The sequence below is a fragment of the Apus apus genome, chromosome Z, assembly GCF_020740795.1.
Source record: "Apus apus isolate bApuApu2 chromosome Z, bApuApu2.pri.cur, whole genome shotgun sequence".
NCBI classification, from domain to species: domain Eukaryota; kingdom Metazoa; phylum Chordata; class Aves; order Apodiformes; family Apodidae; genus Apus; species Apus apus.
Genome location: NC_067312.1, coordinates 70,784,209 through 70,806,244, shown reverse-complemented (window position 1 = coordinate 70,806,244; position 22,036 = coordinate 70,784,209). Strand labels below are relative to the sequence as shown.

The 22,036-nt window shown below is 40.8% G+C and overlaps 1 protein-coding gene across 2 annotated transcripts in view; it reads left to right on the top strand.

The window, feature by feature from the left end:
- Window positions 1-22,036, top strand: part of SSBP2 (single stranded DNA binding protein 2) — a 194,569-nt gene that overhangs the window by 27,481 nt on the left and 145,052 nt on the right. For both annotated transcript variants that reach the window (XM_051642072.1, XM_051642071.1), the window contains exon 2: window positions 21,189-21,261. In XM_051642072.1, coding sequence (XP_051498032.1) covers window positions 21,189-21,261 — 73 coding nt within the window. The remainder of the gene's footprint in view (window positions 1-21,188; window positions 21,262-22,036) is intronic.

Genomic DNA, 22,036 nt, shown 5'->3' with positions numbered 1-22,036 from the left:
ATTTATAAATACTTTATATTTAATACAAAATATAATCCCAGGACTTGACTCCAACCCTCTAGTAAAAACCTGCTGAGGAGTGAATGAAGCAGGGTTGGCTTTCTGAGGTGACAGTGAAATCCAGAGCTGTGAATGCCTGGTGCTGTGCTGACAAGCTGTCTTGTAACATACTAATAAAAGGAAAATAAAAAAAACTAATTAATGTTTTCTAAATAATAAATAAACATAGGACTAAGTTGAGCATCAGTAATTTGGAAGAAAAGGTAAGGTATTATAACTTGAGTACAAGATTTAGAGTAAGATCTCCTTTTGAGTCAGGTTGAGAGTGAAAAATGATATTCCTAATGAAAATTAATTTCTCTATTTAAACAGTTACATTTTACTTAGTTTTGGTTTTAATGCAGCCAGATGCTGATGCAAATGCCAATATTTCATTTAATGCAGATTTGGTTTTGTATGTTTGCTCTTTCTTGTGAGATCTAATTTTTCCTTTTCTTTCAAGGAGGGAAACTTCTGCAGATACATTCCACATCATGCGACATTAGTATGACAAAGATATCATGAAGCTTTTTCTTACGTCAGGGAGGAGATGGCTCTTTGTGGTGTCCCTTCTCAAATCTTTTTTCTTTAATGGTAACTGATTGTTTCCATTAATTTCAGTCATGGTCTGTCCTCTGTTTCAGTCTGTTTCTGCTAAGTGTGAGACAAGTCTGAAGGATGATACTCAGCTCTTAGCCTTTCAGGAGGCTATTTTCCAGTATGTGTTTGGGATGAGGTTTCCAGTAGCTGTTCAGTAGAAGAGAAGATTTGAATTTCTTCTCTGATGTAGTCCCGGTTTTTTTTCCTTTCTTCTTCAGTTGACTCCTCTTATTTTTGGAACAGCTCTGTAGAGAAACTTCATGTACTGTCAAAGGGCTATATGAAGGTAGGACTCCCCATTCTGAAATGTTGTCTCTGGTGTGGAGGAGCAGAGTGCTGAACAAGCTGTATGTGATGAGGATACTAGAGAAGACAGTGCAAATACATTGTTTGGAAAAAAGTTTATAAAATCATAGTAATGTTGGTTAGAGCAGGACCCTGGAGATCATGTAGTCCAGAAGGTTTGCATGAAGTTGGTGAGCAGTAGATAAGGACAGCTGTGGCTTTATGTAGCTGGTCTTAAAAACCTTCAATGAGGCAGCTTCCCAGCCTCTACAGATAAACCTTTTCCAATGTTCTCTGTTTCGCCTAAAAGTGTATGTTATTTTTCCACTGGAAGAAAACTGAGCTGGCATACAGCTAACTCACTCCAGAGGTAAATTGGGCAGAGATTTTCAGTGTGGATGTCTTTTGTGTCAGTCATTTGTGCTCAGTCTTAACTAGCTGTGGTTACAGGACCCAGGATAACAAACCAAAAATAAGGTGGGCCATTTTTGTATATCAGGTGGAAGATTAACTTGTGTGTGGAGGGCTTGGTTTCTTCCATGGCTGTTGAATCTTACTGAAATTGAAGGGTGGAAAAGAGGTTGTTTTGTTGTTAGCCACGTTCCTGTGTGACTTGTGGTAACTTCTCATTGAAAAAAATAAATAAATTACAGTTTGTTTTGCAACCACGATTTAACTATCGTTCCACTATGACAATAAAGTGATTTGTAAGTCCAATGATTTAAACAATTTTTAATGAGACTGGTTATTTTTTTTGTTTGTTTGTTTCAGGCAAACAGTTAATATAGGAACAGGAAAGTTCAGTAATGAATCACAAGTGTTTTCTTTCTTTTCACTTTAATGCTTTTAATTGCAAGTTTAAAACAGTTTATTCACTCATATTTTTCAGAGTTATTCAGAAACTTGAATTAATATTTATCTGCAAAAAGTGTAAAAGCAAATACATGCTGAAATAGAGTGTAGTTTGATGCATAATCTTAATTTATCATTTAAAAGTGTTGTGTAACATAAAATTATAGTTTCACAATAATTTGATCGTTACGCATGGTTAAACTAAAGTGCTTGTGTCAAAAAAATCTGATGTATTCACCCTTTCTTTTCCCTGTATAAAATATGAAGCAGGGAAGCATGAATGGATTTATGTATTTGATCTGGTAAAATGAAGTATGTAGTTTGGTCAAAAATGTAAGAGAATAGTGCTAGCATTTTTTAACCAGCTCGTACTTGAAGCAACTTGTGCAATGTCTTTAGAGGAGTCATAAAGCTTTTCCTCCACCCCCCACCTTTTCCTAGTAGTTCTAACATTTCATCACAGCTAACTAGAGATAGTGCTGGTCGACTGAAGAAGACACAGTCATTAGGAAAAAAAAAAAAAGAAAAAAGAAAAAAAAAAAGTGTACTTTCTCTTGGATCTGCAGTCAGGAGTCTTGCTGACGATAGGCTTCAGCATGGCAGATCTCTTGCTGTCTGCTATTTGTAACTCTCATATGATGAACAGACTGCCTAATCTTACATTGGAATCTGCTCTAGGAGTTTCCAGAGTAATTCAAGACTAGTTTCTTTTTTCCTGGTAACACATAGAAAGAAACGAAGAAAGGATAATGAAAGTAATAATGGAAGCATGGTAGCAGCATGACTATTGAAGTGTGTGTGTAGCTTTGTGGCTTGAGATCAGATGTGTTTAATACCAGATAAATAAGTCAGTTTCAACTAGTGTGTAAACAGCCTTTTAAATACAAATATTTGCTGAATATTAATATCCATATTTAACAGAGAAATGAAAAACACGTTAAAGTTATGTAACTATTTTTAATAATTGTTTTGTGTCTCAAGCAGATTGATCAGAAATTAAAAGTGCTGCTCAGGCAGAGTTTGAAACTGAGCCACAGGCAAAGTAGTGTTTATATTTAATAATACATTTTTGAGTACATTTTGAGGTTGTGTTTATGGTTAGGTTTGGTTTGTTTCCCGTTATTACCACAGAGGATCTTTACATAAAATGCCTTATCACTGGTCTTATTTTGGAAAATGCTTTCTGAAGCTGTTCTTAGCAAAGCTACCTCCATGCCTGAAGTATGTTTAAATTGTAAACCTCTGAGTCCATGAAAACGTCTTTACTATCTTTTTCCCTTTGGTCACAAGCTGACAGCTTTAAGTACTTCTTTGCTATGCTTGGTATGCCACTGATGGTAATCCCCAAGGGTATTAATGATTTGAATTGTGCTGCCATAGCTGGGGTCAGGTGTGGACCCATTCAGCTGTATTAATAGGTGTGCAGTGTTGGGGCACATCAGCTTATTGAAGCATAAGCCTCGATTGTAACTTCTGGAAGCTTAAATTGTTTGGCTGCCAAAAACCCATCTGGTTTTGGTGTGTGTCCCCACCTCTTTTCCTCCCCCTCTTCTCCCCTCCCCCCTCCCCCGCCTCCTCTTTCAACCTCCTTCTTTTCCCCCTCCCCCCCCCCTTTCCCCTCCTTTCCCCACTCCTTTCCCCCCCTCTTTTTTCCTTCCTCTTATTCCTCTTCCCCTCTCTTACCCCCTCTTCCCTTTCTCTTCTGCCTTCCCCGTTTTTCTTACTCCCCTTCCACCCCTTCTTCCCCGCTTCTTTGCCCCCTGTTCTTCCTCCCCCTTTCTTCCCCTCTTCTTTCCTCCCTCTTCTGCCCCCCTCTTTTGACCCCCCTTCTTCGCCTCCTTTCTTCGCCTCCTTTCTGTGCGCCCTTTCTTTGCCCTCTTCTTTCTTCTCCTTCTTTCTCCTTTCTTTCTCCCCTTCTTCCCCCCTTCTCTTCCCCCACTCTTCTTCCCCCCCTTCTTCTTCCCCTTCTCCCCCCCTTCTTCTCCCCCCCCTTCTTCTCCCCCCCTTCTTCTCCCCCCCTTCTTCCCCCTTCTTCTTCCCCCTTCTTCTCCCTCCTTCTTCTCTCCACTTCTTCTCCCCCTTTCTTCCCCCACTCTTCTTTCCCTTCTTTCTCTTCCTCGTCCCCCTTCCTCCTCCCCCTTCCTGCTCCCCTTCTTCCCCCCTCCTATTCCCCCTTCTTTTTTCCCCACTCTTTTTTTCCCCACGATTTTTCTCCTCCCCTTTTCCCCCCACTCTTTTTATCCCCTCTTTTTTTGGTGACTTTTTCTCTCACTATTCTTCCCCCCACCCTTCTCCACCTCTCTTTTTGCTTCTGCTAACTCCTGCCATCTTAAAACCTATCCAAGGCCTGTTGAAGTCTCCCATTTGACTGTGTACTGTTCTGCTGCAGCAGTTGCATCTTGGCAATATGACATTGACTCCATTCTGTATTTCCTGACTTGCCTGCTTATGAAGTATCAATGAAATTAACTTAAAAACTGTATCTAGCATGGGTTGTCATTTTCTAGTAATACCTACTTACAAAATTGCAAAAATAGAATTTTCTGTTTTCCAGTGTAAGCCAAATGTAAAATAACCTGTTTTGAATTGAATATGTACTGTACAGAAACACATTTGTAATTGGCAGGAGCAAAAGAGACAGTCTGAATGGTGTCCTGCACATGGTAGTGCTGCAGTCCTTTGGTGCTTATGTTCTTTAAATTTTGATTTAGAAATAAGAAGTGCTCAGCCAGAGACTGTATGAAGAGTGGTTTGCTTATTTTCCCTGTTTTAATCATGAAGAAACACAGTATTATCTGAAGTCTTCCACCAAACATCACCCATCAGTATAGAATCAAATATTTTTCATCCCATTTGTCCAGTATATGGTTTCTTCCTTTCAAAAACCACCAGCAAGTAGAAGCATTTTTCAGAGTAAGCGTTAACATTTGCTAGACTACTAGTCAAACATTTGGTATTATAGCATCACAACTGTAAGATTTTATTGTTGCTGGGGTTTTTTTTTAGGTTTTTTGTTTTGTTTTTTTTTAATGGAACAACTGTTTGTTAGCCAGATTTTCAAGTATCTTCCTTCTGCTGATGAAATTCTTTCTGTTTGAAAAGTGTTCTCATTATACAAAGTTGTGGGAGGATATTGAAACTAGTATTTTTTTTTAATGACCTGCATTTCAAAAGAAAATATTTCCAGTAACTTCCAATTTGGAGTCTAAGCAAATTATCTGTAAAGTTGCAAAATAGATGTATTTGGGTAGTAGACTGTCCTCTGAGCAGTTTGAGAGAGGACTCAATGCTCAGTAAACTTGTCATGCATGAACTGTAGCTAGTGGCTGGGTACTTGAGCTTGTCTGGAGTTGTAGCTGAATGGAAATGTTGCATAAGCTGGGGGTCTTGGCTAATCCTCCTTAGCCATGATCCAGTGTGGGGAGCAGTAAGAGAATACCTCCAGCTGTCTACTCAGCATGTCTCTATCAGCCATGAGGAGAAACAGCAGGCAAACGTTTAAAGCCTTCCAGCAGGTTAGACAGATGTGTGAGAATTCAGCAGACAGGTGTGATAAGGCTGAGAGCCATATGGCAGTTAGTAGGTCTGATAATACCAACTCGTGTGCAGTTGACCTCTGGGTAAAAACTGCAGTCATTTCAGGATCAATACTGTGCATGAAGTTTTGCAGGATCAAACTTAAAAACGTAAGGATCAAACTTAAGTTCTCAGGTGCACTGAGAACTGTATATATACTTACAGTTATACCTGTACATATATCTTTTGCTTGGGAGAGTTGCTGTTGTTTTGTTTTACTATTTTAGAGAAATGCCTTGGGTTCTTCCACCTCAGTCCTCAATGCAGAACTTCTTGCCCAACATGGGTAGTAATTTTCAAGCCAGTGGGTGATTATTCCCAAAGACCAACATCATAGCTGTCTGTTTTTGAAAGGAAACTTTATGGTTCAGGTAGATGCTTAGTTGTGATCTGCTGGACCCCAAAGTTTAGAAGGGTGAAACTAACAGCACACCCTTGAAAATCACTTTTCCTGATGGCCTTGGCTGTCTGATGTTGCTTGAGCCTGTGCCATTCAGTGCACTGTATTTAAGCAGCATTCATGACCTCTGCAGTGAAACTGGCTCAGAAGGAATCATAGAATCATAGAACTATTCAGGTTGGAAAAGACCCTTGGGATCAACCAACCACCACCCATCCCTACTGTACAAAGTTCTCCCCTAAACCACACCCACCAACACCACATCCAAATGACGCTTAAACACATCCACGGATGGTGACTCAACCACCTCCCTGGGCAGCCTATTCCAGTATCTAACCACTATTCCTGTGAAAAAATCTTTCCTAATGTCCGGTCTAAACCTCCCCTGTTGCAGCTTGAACCCATTCCATCTTGTTCTGTCACTAATTAACCTGTGAAAAGAGACCAGCACCAGCCTCTCTATAATGATTTTTCAGGTAGTTGTAAAGACTGATGAGGTTTCCCCTCAGCCTCCTCTTCCTCAGACTAAACATTCCCAGCTCCTTCAAGTGTTCTTCATAAGATTGATTCTCCAGGCCCTTCACCAGCTTAGTTGCCCTCCTCTATCCTTGCTCCAGCACCTCGATATCTCCCTTGAATTGAGGTGCCCAAAAGTGGACACAAGACTCCAGGTGTGGCCTCACCAGTGCTGAGCACAGGGGGACAATCACCTCTCTACTTCTGCTGGTCACACTATTTCTAAGACAAGCCAGGAGGCCATTGGCTTTCTTGGCCACCTGGACACACTGCTGGCTCATATTCAGCCACTGGTCAATTAGAACCCCCAGGTCCTTTTCTGCCAGACACTTTCCAGCCACACTTCCCCAAGCCTGGAGCGTTGCCTGAGGTTGTTGTAGCCCAAGTGCAGGACCTGGCACTTGGCCTTGTTGAAGCCCAGACCATTGACATCAGCCCAATGATCCAGTCTACCCAAGTCTCTCCGTAGAGCCTCCCTATCCTCATGCAGATCAACACTCCCGCTCAGCTTGGTGTCATCTGCAGACTTACTGATAATATACTCTATGTTCTTATCAAGATCATCAATAAAGATGTTAAACAGAAATGGTCCCAACACTGAGCCCTGAGGAGCACCACTTGTGACTGGTGCCAGCTGGGTTTGACTCCACTGACCACCACTCTTTGGGCCCAACTGTCCATCCAGTGCTTGATCCAACAGATCGTGTGCTCATCCAGGCCATGAGCAGCCAGGATTTTTATGAGAGTTCTATGGGGAACCTTGTCAAATGCTTTTTGGAGGTCCAGATAGACAATATCCACAGCCTTTCCCTTGTCCAATAGTTGGGTCATCAGGTCATAGAAGGAGATCAGGTTCATCAGGCAGGATCTGCCTTTCATAAACCCATGCTGACTGGGCCTGATCCCCTGCTTATCCTCTGTATGTCATCTAATAACACTCAAGATGATCTGCTCCATGACCTTCCCTGGTACTGAGGTCAGACTGACAGGTCTATAGTTTCCCAGATGCTTCTTTCTGCCTTTCTTATAGATGGGTGTTATATTTTCTACCCTCCAGTCCATTGGGCCCTCCCGAGTTAGCCAGGACTTCAGGTAAATAATGGAAAGTGGCTTGGCAATCATGTCTGCCAACTCTTTCAGCACCCTTGGATGTAGCCCATCTGGTCCCATAGACTTGTGTGCATCTAGTTGGTGTAGTAGGTCTCTGACCACTTCCTCTTTAATCGTGATGACCTCGTTCTGCATCTCCTCCCTGTCTCCTAGCTCATGTGGCTGTGTATCCACGGAGCAGCTAGTTCCACTGCTAAAGACTGAGGCACAGTAGGTGTTGAGCACCTCAGCCTTTTCCTCATCCTTTGTTACTAAGATCCCCTTTGCATCCAATAAAGGATGGAGATTTTCCCTAATCCTCCTTTTGCTGTTAATGTGCTTAGAGACATTTTTTATTATCCGTAACAGCTGTAGCTAGTTTGAGCTCTGACTGTGCTTTGGCTCTCCTCATTTTCACCCTGCATAGGTTCGCTTCATCTTTATAGACTTCATGAGTGACCTGTCCCTTCTTCCAAAGGTCATAGATTCTCCTTTTGTTCCTAAGGTCCAGCCAAAGGTCCCTATTTAGCCAAGCTGGTCTCCTGCCCCGCTTACTGGTTTTTCAGCACATGGGGACAGCTTACTCCTGTGCCTTGAAGACTTCTTTCTTGAAGTATGTCCAGCCTTCCTGGACTCCTTTATCCTTCAAGGCAGCCTCCCAAGGGACTTTGTCAATCAGACTTCTGAGCAGGTCAAAGTTTGCTGTCTAGAAGTCTAAGGTGGCAGTTTTACTAGCCCATGAGTGAAGGAACCTCATAAAAGTTAATGTCAAAGTTGACATTGTGTCATCTGTAGCTCTGGAATTGCAAAGCATTCAAAGGCAGTGACCCAGTCCCCAAAATAAACACAGGAAAGCCATTCTGAAGTGGGGGAAGTTCTTTAGAAAAAGCTTAAGTTTTATCCCCTGTACCTGCATTGTCACAGGATTCAGGAGTACAGGCCCCAGCTTTAACAGAGGAGTGTCACTGTAGAAGTAAAGAACATTCTGCTGATTCCCATTGGTCACTGCCTCTGCCAGCATTGAAGGGGCCTCACAACTGCCATGTGTGGGGCAGGACAGACACTGTCTTCTCTTGACTGAGGCCAGGATGATTTGCACTGAGGTTAAAGTTTGCTTTCTGCTTTCTAGCAGTGCCAGTTCTGTCAGAGAAGGGATTTGGATTTTGCTGATTTAGAATTCATGTGATCTGTTACTGGGAAATGGAGCCAATGCCACATTCATGGCTCCAAAAAAGTGAAACTTCGTGGTAGTAAGGATTATTTCTGAGCAGGCCCCCCCCCCCCCCCCCCCCTTTTTTTTTTTTTTTTTTTCTTTTTTTTGGGCGGGGGGATTTGTTTTCATGAGGCACTGGACTCACTTAAGTTCTTCCAAGTTCAGAAAATAGTTTGGCTCATTTCATAGCACTCTTGAGGGAATGTGCTCCCACCCTCTCCCCTGTAGTACAGCTTTCTTAATGTGCTGCCCTTTAAGCTGCTGTTTCCTCTTGCTGTGTGTATTCCTGATGTGTTTAGGTAGTACTCCTTTTTTCTGTTTTGTGAGGGTAGAAACAAAGCATGCACAGAGACTTCAGACTTCTATGTGCCTACTCCTTGCTTGGCACAACTTCTTGCATAGAGTAGTGGAACTCCAGTTCATTGGTGGCACAGGCTTTGTTCTTGCTGCCTCATTAATGTCCTTGCTCATTGAAACACATTTGTCACTCAGCCTTTCTGCATTTGTCATCTGCATGGTTGTCTTGTTCCTTAATACTGTTTTGTGGCTTTACTTTCTTCTTTTTGTTGTTGCACCAAAAATGTGGATCAGTGAGGAATTTATGATACAGCCACAGTAAGCTGTTATTATTTCCTGTCTGTCTTCCACTGGTATTTGTCATTGTGGTTTTTTAATACAGCCTGAATTGCCGATGGTTTGTCTTGCAGTTCTGTTCTTCAGGTTATCTGTTTTTTGAAGGAACTCTTTCCACAAATACCCTGAATTTGTTTAGAAACCCTTTCTACCAGTTCCCTGAATTTGACTTCTGAGGTCTTATCTTTACTCTGATTCTTTCAGAACTTCCTCTTACCTGAAGGAAAGACTATGATTTCATTATCAATCATACAGATTATTTCCACCATCACTTTTTGGACACATACTCAGAGAAATTTCCTTTTCAATTTTTTCATCCCATGTGATTCCTGTAAGATTAATGAGCAGATATGTTTCTTCATCCTTGTTTTCTCCTCTTCCCTCTTGAGACTAATTCTTGGTTTCCTAATTGATTGTGGCTCCTGTAAGTCTACTCTTCTTTTGTGATAATGTTCATTATTTCAACTTGCCATTGGAATAATCTTCCAGCCAGCAGTATTACTGATGGTCAGTCTTTGACTATCTGGTTCCAACAGGAAACTTGCAATGAAATTCAGAGGATATTTTGCTAGTAAATCTGAGATGCATTTAATCTAAACTAGCCACTAAGCTTACAAGTCTTCTCACCAGAAACACTGACCCTTTTACGGGAGTAGAATCAGTGTGTGCTGGAAACTGCCACAGCTGTCTGGTGCTCTCTGAACCCAAATTCTTTAGATTTTGGGGGTTTTTTTTTGTTTGTTTACAGTACAGGTGTTTCAAAAGGCTGGGCAGGATCAGCTTGGTGGCTTTCCAAGTAGATGACTGGATTTGTGTCTGTTACCAGTTGGTTGTCCCATCAGCCTGTAGGTACACTGACATGTGTGCCAGTCGGTGAAACCTGCAAGGGAGCTCTTTAAAGCATCCTACCAACCTCCAAGTATGGAGTTTGTCCTTAGCAAAGTTTAAAAGCATAACTAAAACAGGCAGTGAGTGGGAATGAATAACACAATCTTTATTTGACTAATTAGCTGCAATTCACTTAAACCATTATATACTGTAAAAGAAGAATAAATAAATAAATTAGAGCAGCATTAAGTGTTGCTCTTACAAAGGAGACCAGCAGCATGATGTTCCAGCCTGTCACTCCTTCTAGCCAGGGTCCTCCTCTTCTATTTTTTCTCTCCATGTTGTGACATGTGAGATACTCATCTGTTTACCTTACAGCTTTGAAAAGAGGACTTAAGGTTTCAGTAGCAGTGACTCTTCAATTTTGTGGACCCACACACCATAATTAATAAAGGTATTAAACCTATACATCCTGAGAAGAGCTGGGAAAGCTATTGGCAAAGATGTGGGTCCTTCTAGGAACCAGATACTCAGAAATACTTTTTCCTTCCTATGAATGAAAATCAAGTAACATGGAGCTTGCTTTGTGTAGCTGATGGATATTGCATGTCCAGCCAGTGATGGTCTGTGGAGAGTCTAACTCATGCTTGGGAGGATGGCTCTGTACATTCATGCTTCCTCCTTGTCTGCCTTCTCCTTGTGCTGCTGTAGGCAGGGAGATGTTCCTTCTGCCCCAGGGTAGACAGTTGCTCTAGGAACAGCTGTAATATTTTAAGATAATGTTACTGCATTTCTTGGAGCTATTGCTACAACAGAGCCATGGTAACCCCCTCACTGGCATGTATGCAAGGTAAACCATCAGGCTTGCAGTTGCTGCTTGAAGCTGATCAAAGGTGACCTGCCTGCCCTTGCACTGAACAGGCTGGCAGCCCATCCAGTGCATCTCACCGTGGGAGGAGAGACTCTCCCATCTGAGACCTCTGTGAAGTGCTGAAGGTGGTTGTAGCTTGAGAAGGTGTCATTTCCCTGTGCTATAGGCAAGCAGTGCTGAAGCACCGGTTGTGCAGCATTGATGTTCTCAACAGCCTGTGCATGGTACTAAGACATTGGTTTGAAGCCAGTCACTGTTTTTCTGTTTTGCTTTTCTTCATACATGATTTTAAAGCATGTAAGTGACTGGCAGATTTTGCAAAGTAACTTTTAATTTGAGTACAGTGCGTGGCAAGTGGTGAGCAGTGAAACCTGGTGCAGTCTCCATGGGTCAGGGTGTGCCTTGATTTCAGCTCATACGAGATCTTAAAGCAACATGCTGTCATACCTAACAAGTGTTTTAAATTTACAAAGAAATGTCATATACTGGCTGCTCAGCTGGGTACCACTGGCCAGTAATTGTGTGGCACATGTAGAGCTTTACAGCTTGCATTTTGCTAAGGACTGTGTCTGAGTTTTCGCTCCCTGCTGGTAACTCTCCTTACAATAGCTCCATGCTCCTATCTCTGCTTACTTCCAGGGCAGATGCATTTTTAACTGTAGCAAATTATATACCAAGGGAAAAACAGCATGTGAAACCCCGTTACTATCCCACTGAAAGCAGCAGGGAAGAAAGACCAAGGTTAGCAACTTTATTATCAGGAAGAGATAGAACCTCATGTATTTTTATTGAAGTCTCAGCTTACACTTTAAAATGTGTTTTGTCATGTAACTGTTTTTTTAGCTGCCATGTAGCATATTTTATAGTTAAGTTGAAGAGTATATATGGTTTAAGCTCAAAGAGGTTACCTTAAAAATACATGCATTTTCATAAAATGCCAAGTTTGGGATTCTAGCCAGGAGAAGGAGTTGAAGGTGTGGGCAGAGCTTTGTTGGTAGTCCATGGTTGCCAAAATGTGAACTCCTACTTGTTGCTAGTCCTGTGTGGTTGCACTGGCCCTTGGCAGAGTGATTCAGCTCAGTCATAAAGCAGAAAACTCTTCACTCTTTTGTTTGTTTGGGTTAATTTTCTGAGCCCTTAGTTAGGAACAGGGGAAGAAAGTGAGAAGAGAATGGTTTTGGTCCTCAGTGTCATTGAGTGGTTGGATGAACACAGCTTTCTCTGTTTATATAGGAAGAGTAAATATCTTGGCCTGGATGAGAAGCAAAAAGGGAAAGTGGCAGCAGTCTGGCTTCGTGTTTGATAGCCCTCAGAATTACATGATAATGACATTTTACTTCCTGTGGTCTCTGCAAGTCACCAGAACACCCAAATACCTTGTCTTGCTTCTGTGCTACAGCAAACTTGTGTCTGCTGACACAAGATCTCCATCAGCATGAGTTTGGCTAGCCTGGAGTAAGCCCCAGCATGCCAGCCCTCAGGTACTGAGGACAAGGAAGGGGGAAGACACAGTGTTTCAGCCTGTATAGAGAGCAAAGAACTGTCTGTAATGGGACTCCAGAACAGTATGTCTAGATGATTTAGCTTTCTAGGACTCTGACATTGAGAAAGGCAGGAAGGTGGCAGAGGAGGCTACAGAAATGCTGTCTGTTCAGCAGACAGAGGTGAGTGACACCTGAGCGAACTGGGGGCACAGAGGACTGAGAAGTTAAATACATGCTGAAATACAAAGTCATCTTTAGTATGTTTCCCTCTTCATTTGCACCTGTCATTTGCAAATGAAAATAAGGTAGTCTTGTTTCTGAGGATTGCAGCTGCTGATGCGTTTGAGATGTTAAACAATTTTCACATAGGAGTATTGTGGGAATAATGCTGTAGCTCTAGTGGCCCTAGTGGCCCTAGAGAACTGGGTTTGCAGGAAGCTATAGTATTTTGCTACAGCAGCAAATACAGCTGCAAAAAAACAAGCAAACTTTTAGGTGCATAAGCCTTGCTTTTTTCCTAACCATGGGCTAGGAAACCTGTGAAATTCTACTGGCAGACTTTTTTGAAGAATAAAGGTTCAAAACATAGGTGCAAAAAAGAATAAATATTTGAATTCTTAAAGGTCATCAAGTATATCTGCCTTTTGCTGGTGTATTAGGAGTTTGAACATCAGTGGAAATCAGACCATTCAGACTGGAGTCTACAGAAGAGTGATTTAATTTTGCAGTACATTGGATCTCTGGTAACTTCTGTAAGCTGCGACCTGGGACAAAAATTAGTATGAAATGCAGCCAGAGTCAGATGAAAGTAACATGGGGAGCCCTGTGCAGTGTAACATCTTAGCACATCCTTAGCAGAGAAGAATGTGTAAAACCATGTAATTAAGAGCTTGTGAGAGAGACTGCAGACACCACTGCAATGTATCTCTGATGTTTTTCAAAAGATCAATGAACAGTAGATACCTATTCAGTGTTTAGTCATATACTGGTGCAGAAGTTTATGTGTTGCTGGAAATAGTTGTGCTAATGCTTAAAGTGTACAGGGAATTAAGTAAAAGCATGTGAAATTGAGAGGCAAAAAAAGTTTGTGAGTTTCAGGTATATGGATAACCTGAAAAGAAACCCTGCTGTTATTTCTAATACTGTTAGAGTAAGAGGGCACTCAGTAGATTACAGCTGCTTTGAACACTTGAAGCAGTATATATAATGAAGGCAAGGGTGACCAGACTGGAAGAAGTGTATTTTTCAGGACATCTTGCAAGCAACCAAATGGAAAAGAGGTTAAAGGTGAGTCAGTCTGCTTGGAATCATGGAAAGAGAAGGCTTCCCCTATCTGTAAAATTGGAATTGATGAGGAGAAGGATCAGCATATTTGGAAAGTACTATCAGCTTAAAACAAGGCACTGAGGCCGCTATATAAGCTCCAAACATTTAGATGTATATAAGGAAAATGTTTTCTGCTATCTACAGAGAGAGGATGAAATAAATGGGTATGAATAATGTTGAATACATACACTTTTATGCTGCCTGCATTTGTAGGCCTTTTGGTAGGAGCTCTTAGAAAAGGCAGTGCACACAGCCAAACAAACACTGAGAATCTCCTTTGGGATATACTGTTTCCTCAGACCAGTGTTTGGGTTTAATTTAATACCCAGGTGTATCTAAGAAAAATGATCACCTTGTTGACAGGATACAGAGTGCTAACATAAACAGAGATCATGTTTTGAGGGGAGAAGAAGCAAGTAGAGTGGCATGATCAGGGGTGCTGGAAAAGAGCAGTCTGCTGGCCTCAAGCTAAACAAACCAAAATGTAGATTATGTGTAGGTGAAACGGCATGCCTGGGAAAGCTGATGCACTCAGGGTGTGTATGCAGATACATCACTGTAATGTCAGGGCTGTTATTAATGCACCTGCCTCAGCAAATGAGGAAGAGTAACTAAACTTTTGGGTATAGCTCCGATTTGGTGCTGCATCCCAATGGACCTTCCCACTGTTGATGGAAGCTGAGTAGAGGTGAGCACCCATGACTCTGCAGGGTCCTGCTTTGTGCAGCAAAGTGCTTCTGCACCCTGCACAGCCCATGTGGCTCCCTTGTGTCACAGATCACTGACAGCAGACTGAATCACCTACATCTCAGGTGAGATGTGCAGGAAAAAACTTCATGTATATATGGAAAAAAAAGTATTAAAAATATAGATAAGGAAACATTTTATTAGTATATAAATATATCGAGGGGAGAGAGAGGAAAATTAAAGTATGATCAGTATGATCAAAAAGGGGAGAAGTGGTTTGGCATACACATCTTCTAAAAATGTGAAACCTTCTAAAAAATTGTTTGCCCTTGTTAGTTGAAACTCACCCAAACCATCTCACTGCCAAAAGCCTCAGAACAGTTTTAAATGTAGTGATGGATTTGGATTGAAGAAAATTTGTTCAAGAAGCCTCCAATTGGAGATGTTTTTAGCTGTCGTATTGTATAAAAACACGGATTCTGTGGTACTTTCTCTTATTTCAGAGAATGAGGTTTATGTTTAGACCACGATGTAATATTGCATGTCAAGGCATTAAATGAGATTCCTAGGAGTCTCTGGATTTGAAATTAAGTCTATATACCTTTTTGGAAACAAAATAAAGCTTCTGTGATTCTCTGTGTAGGTCAGAGTAGTGATTTTGAAGTAACGGGTCTCCTGAAACACCAAGAGGAGCATTTAAGATCTCTTGTATGGAGCTACTTTTAAATGTTGTGCAGCTGCTTTACTCTTTTTCACACAAACTAAAAATAACGCATGTGTATTGATTTGCAAATTTTCATTGTGTTTTTTGAATACTGTTTAAAAACCCCAGAGTTAAATGAATGGTGTGTCATATGCAGAACTTTCCATACATGAACAGATTTAAAATATCAGATTTGAAGAATCCAAAATTGCTAGATCTGTGTTGGTGATGCTCAGGTCTGGAACATCTGGAACATCCCCAGTATAGATTTTTTTTGTTTGTTTGTTTTTTTGTTTCCATCCAGAATCAGCTGTTAACAGCAATAATGTCTCTTGCTGGCAGAGAAGGTGATAGCATCTAGGGCCATTTCTGTGATGTGCAGTTGTTCACCATCACAGATTTTGTGGCAAAGAGGCAGCAGTTGCACATCGCAGCAGTAAGCTGCCTGTCAGCGTTGCAGAAGGCAGGCACAATACCTCAGCTGTGCTCTGACACACTGCCAGAGCTGGGGAGCTGCAGGCTCTTGCTCCATGACATTAATTTCATAACTTTCTGGATAATGGTTATACACCACTGTACCCTCAGTTGAATTATGTATAATTTTAGTTATGACATGTGGCTAATAAAACAGTGTAAGCAACTGCACTTTTTCTCAGCTGCATGAAGCTGTGTATAACTGTTGCTTGCTACTGACAGGTTTACTGGACAGCTTTAAAGAGAAAGGAGAAGCTAATTTATTGCAATTCCTTAGTCTTCTAAGTCCAGCTCTTGAACTTCATAGAAAAATGTGGTCTGTCTCCTTTTGTTCATTTTCTCCTTAGAAATAACAATAAACCAATCTCAGTGCTTGAAGTTCAGTCTTAGCCTGAGAGACAGAAACCTCCATACATCTATTGCTATGGAACAAAATAAAGATATTACTGTTTTACATTGTATGGACAAATTATTTCCTGAAAGATTTTGCTGTAATAACTTGAGCCCTTCTTCTGCAAGTGTATGTTCTGTACCCTACATACAGTCAGTGGAGCTTGCTGGGGAGGTGCAAGGAGTGTGACTTGGAGCACCCAAGTTAGGTACTGAGAGGTTGGATGGGGCTCTGAGCAACCTGATCTAGTGGGAGGTGTCCCTGTCCATGCAGGAGGGTTGGATCTAGATAGACTTTAAGATCCCTTCCAACCCAAACCTTTCTATGCACTTCGTGGTGCTTCCGGTGTTTCACTGCCTTTTATGGAGAGTTAGGTGTTTTCTTATTCCTTTGACTGGGAACTGAGGGAGTTGACTGCCAAGTTTACATCAGTGGATGTACTGCTTCAAGGCTTTGGTTCTAAGTTCTCTTTAAGCTAATTGTGTCTTCCACCCTTAACATGCGAGAAGGCAATATCCACAGCCCAGTTAGAGTGATTACTGTGTATTTCCTGGTCATATTCTGATAAATGGTTGACGAGAATCAGTTAAATGATTCTTCTCTTTGAAGTTCAGTAGATACTTGTAGGAAGTATGAATGAGCACTGCAGCAGCAAGAGCTAGACAGTGACCTTTTTATTTATTTATTTGTTTGCTGTTTTATTAATGTATTCATTCATTTATTTATTTGAAAATAGAGTAAATGTATCATCAAGCCATAGATGAAGGTGGGATCTAATTGTCTTGTCGGGAAGGGGGGAATTCTGGCCTATGGCAGGCATGTCTTTTACAAAAATTACTTCAGCTTCCAATTACTTCCAATTGATTGGAAATATTTTTTCCTCACATTACTCATGGGATGTCAACAAGTATGCAAATGTGAAAATTTAACATATGTCTCCTTGCTGCTTTAACATGGGTTCTCACACCAGTTTAATGAGTAAAAACGATCTTTTAGAATTCCATTTAAAACCCAAGTCCTTTGGTGTCGTAGGCAATCTCACTGTCTTTTCTTTTCTTTTCTTTTCTTTTCTTTTCTTTTCTTTTCTTTTCTTTTCTTTTCTTTTCTTTTCTTTTCTTTTCTTTTCTTTTCTTTTCTTTTCTTTTCTTTTCTTTTCTTTTCTTTTCTTTTCTTTTCTCTTCTCTTCTCTTCTCTTCTCTTCTCTTTTCTCTTCTCTTCTCTTCTCTTCTCTTCTCTTTTCTCTTCTCTTCTCTTCTCTTCTCTTCTCTTCTCTTCTCTTCTCTTCTCTTCTCTTCTCTTCTCTTCTCTTCTCTTCTCTTCTCTTCTTTTCTCTCCTTTTCTCTCCTTTTCTCTCCTTTTCTCTCCTTTCCTTTCCTTTCCTTTCCTTTCCTTTCCTTTCCTTTCCTTTCCTTTCCTTTCCTTTCCTTTCCTTTCCTTTCCTTTCCTTTCCTTTCCTTTCCTTTCCTTTCCTTTCCTTTCCTTCCCTTCCCTTCCCTTCCCTTCCCTTCCCTTCCCTTCCCTTCCCTTCCCTTCCCTTCCCTTCCCTTCCCTTCCCTTCCCTTCCCTTCCCTTCCCTTCCCTTCCCTTCCCTTCCCTTCCCTTCCCTTCCCTTCCCTTCCCTTCCCTTCCCTTCCCTTCCCTTCCCTTCCCTTCCCTTCCCTTCCCTTCCCTTCCCTTCCCTTCCCTTCCCTTCCCTTCCCTTCCCTTCCCTTCCCTTCCCTTCCCTTCCCTTCCCTTCCCTTCCCTTCCCTTCCCTTCCCTTCCCTTCCCTTCCCTTCCTTTCCTTTTCCTTCCCTTCCTTTCCTTTTCCTTTTCCTTTTCCTACCCTGCCCTTTCCCATCCCCCTCCCCTTTCCCCTCCCCTTTCCCGTCCCCTTTCCCGTCCGCTTTCCCTTTCCCGTCCCCTTTCCCTTGCCTCCTCTCCCTCCTCCTCTCCTCTTCTGTTCCACACTTCGACTGTACCTACTTGTATTCAGTTTCCATTGATCTTTTTTGTTGCAACTGTAGCAGTAAAACATTAGTATATTTCTTTTGATCTCTGTGGTAAATGCATTTATTTCCGAACGAAGCTATAATGTTGTTAACTTCTGGAAAGACTTCCTGGCAGCATAATAACTAGGGATGGACCAATGATTTACATCTAATAAGACCCAATCAGATTATTTTGTGTTGTGCCTTCTGCCTCCCATCTGTTTGGGGAAGGTGGTCTGGGCTTTCCTGTCACAGGAGGCAGGCAGGCCCCGTGCCAGTGTGGTCCTGCTCTTTAATTTGCCAAAGTTGGATCAGCTTGGAAATGTAAAACCTGCAACATTTATTATTTTCGTGAAATCTGCCATGTGAATGCACCACACTTAATAAACACAGTTGTTTCATTATTTAGTTTCAGAGCTTGTGTGTTTCTGATGTAGTAATGCATGTGATAGAGTTGGAGATCATGGAATCATTTGGTTTCAAAGGGGCCATTAAAGACTATCTAGTCCAACCCCCCTGCAGTAAGCAGGGACATCTTCAACTAGATCTGGTTACTCAGAGCCCTGTCCAACCTCACCTTGAATGGTTCCAGGGATGGGGCATCTACCACCTCTCTGGACAACCTGTGCCAGTGTTTCCTGGGATTTTTATAAAAAAATTCTTCCTAATATCAATATAAATCTACCCTTTTTCAGTTTAAAACCATTACCCCATGTCCTATCACTACATGACCTCCTAAAAAGGTCTTTCTTGTAGTCCCCGTTCAGGTACTGGAAGGCCTTTATAAGGTATCCCCAGACACTTCTTCACAGTGAATAACTCCCAACTCTCCCAGCCTTTCTTCATAGGGAAGGTGTTATATCCCACCGATAATTTTTGTGGCCCTCCTCTGGACCTGCTGCAACAGTTCAGTGTCCTTCCTGTGTTGGTGTCTTCAGAGAATCACCTCCTTCAACCTGCTGGTCATGCTGCTTGTGATGTTTCAATTATGCCTAATGAGCACATTCTGGGTCAAAGTTTTAGGGCTGTCTTTTTTGCTGGGTTGAAATATCCTGGGATTTTTTGACCAGCAAAGATGAGCACAGGGTAGTGAAGTTGGCTTGTGCCAGAGCAGAGCCGTAGGTGCCACAGTTTGCAGGTAGACTCCAGGAGTCCTGAGAATAAGACTCACAAATCTTTCTTGATATTAAAGTATTGCGGTGTCAGTTTGGTTATCATGGTGCAGTATTTGCTAAAGCTTTCAACAGATGGCAGACTTATGAGGGTGGTGCACTCACAGTAAATTCCTGGGTTTTGTGCTTTTTTACTTTCTTTGCGGTGTAGAAAGGGTATGATCACGTAAATCCTTTTGTCTGGACTGCAGGCTTCATGTTTTGATAAGAACAAAAAAGGGAATCTTGGAAGATAAATGAGGTGCTTTAAAGCTTTACTGGGTATTCAAGTCATCGTGGCTGTTACAGAAAGTGCTTCCTCTCTGCCTTTTACATCTTTCTTAGATCTTAGAATTTATCTACAACATTTATTGCTTAAAAACTGAATGGTGGTTGAACTGGGAAGAATTACATAAACAAGATGTGATTTATTTTATTTTTATTTTTTTGCCAGTTGCAGTTTTGGGATGAGAGGCTAGAAAGTACATCCTCTGTCTCTCCCCAGTGCTTCCAGAAGCTTATCACTGTGTCCTCTCTGGGCTGCTTCACAGTTCAGCACTGAATGTGCAGTGCTCCATCAGAACGAAGTGCTTTCTGGGCAGCACATAAGCTCTGTGTTTGTTGATACGGCACAACACAAATATGTAACTTTTTATAAAATACTGCAATTAAAAAGTGGATATGACTGTTCTCAGGGTTCAAACTAAAACCAGTCACTCTCTGAATATCAATTTGTTTTTAATTTGAGAAAAAAAAGCATATTTTTGCTTTTGAAGTTGGAGAAAGAGTAAAGAAGTGCATGTGTTTCATTAATGCACACAACTAATGAACAGAATTTTTACAGAATGCCTCTCCTAGATTTTAAAATTTCACACTTAATAGGTTACTGCAATACTTATTACTCTGTCAGTGCCATTATGACAGTTATTTCATATTGCATAATATTTTGAAGAGTAACAGAAAAATAGACATTCTCTGCTTCTCTGCTTTAATCAGTTAAACTACATATTTTTGAATATAAATAGTTACAAGTTTCAGATAAGAATAGTGCTGTATCATGAATTGCATGCAAATACATTTTGCTTCTTAAAATTTAAAAGACTCACAGCCTGCCTTTCTTTTTTTGGACTGAGATGTTTTCTAGACAATTTCCAAGCATTATTATTAAATAATTTTTAAAACAAGATTTCGTTTTAAATTATCTGAAGCATGCAGAGAGACAGAAGCCTCTCTGGAGAATCAGCTGAGGAATAGGAAGTGTTACTTCTTTGGTTTTCTGATTCAAATCTAGCCTACATAGCCCATATCAATAGAAATTGGTTGGTGCTACAGCTCCCCTGTTCTTGGGTTGCTGAGCAAGCTTCCCACCCCAAGTTCCAGTGGTAATCATCCAGGGAATGAGTCCTCTTTCTGCAGTGAGATCCTTATTCCAGGCCTTTGAACTTAGTTGGAGATGTGTTTTGATGCTTAAAATCACTTTTTGTGAAGCTCCTCTGGGAGCTGTGAGAGTAATTTCTAGCTGGTGTCATTGGAGCTTCTAGATTAATGAGTTTGAAATAATCTAAAACTCTGTACTTTGCTTGAGGTATGGTTGTGCTGCGTGCCATGGGTGGAAGCTGGGATTACTTCAGCTGATGCAGCCCAAAGGTTGCATGTTCTTTGAATAAATACGGGCTATTTGTTAAAGTGTGCTAACAGCTTGACACATTTCTTACCTAAAAAAATTTGATCTGGAAAAATAATGAGGTACAGTGCTGCTGTACCTGTGTATCATATTTACAGTATAGAGTGGGCAAATATAGAACAGCAAAAGGTCAGTTGTTAGCTCACTGGGCTTTGTCCCAATATTGTTAAAAATGTTGACATTAAGTAATTTGGGGATTTAATAATATTTAATTAACTACTATTTAAGCACCTCTGCTCAGATTGATCTGTCTAGTTTAAAAGATCTGGTGTAGATAATAGATCTGAGGTGTTCAATATATAGTGGTTTGGGAAAGAAAAGAGTGCACCTCAAACTTCTGATAATCCTTTGTTTCTGAGGAAGAGGAACAAACAAATGCACAATACTAAATATTGTCTTTTTTGTTTATTTTACAGATTAGCACTGTACGTATATGAATACCTGCTCCATGTAGGAGCACAGAAATCAGCCCAGACTTTTTTATCAGAGGTATGTTTCCCTATCCTTTTTTTCCTTACATAACTTTCCAATGTGTGCAAGTGAAATAAATATACATTGGTCTAGAATAAACAGCACTGACAACCTTGAATTTCTGCTTACATTGATCAGCATAGACTTCTGATTCTGCAGAAATCAGTTTGCCACATCATTTAACATGCCTTTGCATAACTTTTTTTGCTGTAATAAATGTGCATGTTAGAGAATGCAACAACACTCTTTTTCCTCAACCTTTTCATTGTTCATATACCTAATTGTGAATGATGTACCCTTCCAGAATGTATTTTACATCCCACTGTCATACACTTTTGAGTTCTCTTTTTCTTAAATACTGCTGGTCTCTCCGTGTATTCTTACAATGCTTCTAACCACTTATTTTCATCTGGTGAATCAATTATGGCTACAACCATTTAGGTCCTGTTTCTTAAACACTTTCAACTGCTAATGGAATTCTTACCTTTACATAATAGTTACTATTTTTCAGAGTTTTTCAAAGACTTTGTCTTTTGAAGATTGGAGTAAATTATGTCTCCTTAGCATTTTACACTTAACTCTAGGATACAAAAATACCTGTATGTCAAACATATTGAGGTCTTTTGGCTTTATTACTGTTTTTAATCTTCCCTTGATGAGAACATTTGAGTTAATAATAGTAGTTGAATAGTGAGCAGAAGTGAAGGAAAAATAGGTAAGTTGTTGTTCTAGGAAAATTTGCTGCTTCAACTGATTCTCCTTCAAAAGCTAATAAAATTACTGTACTGGTCAT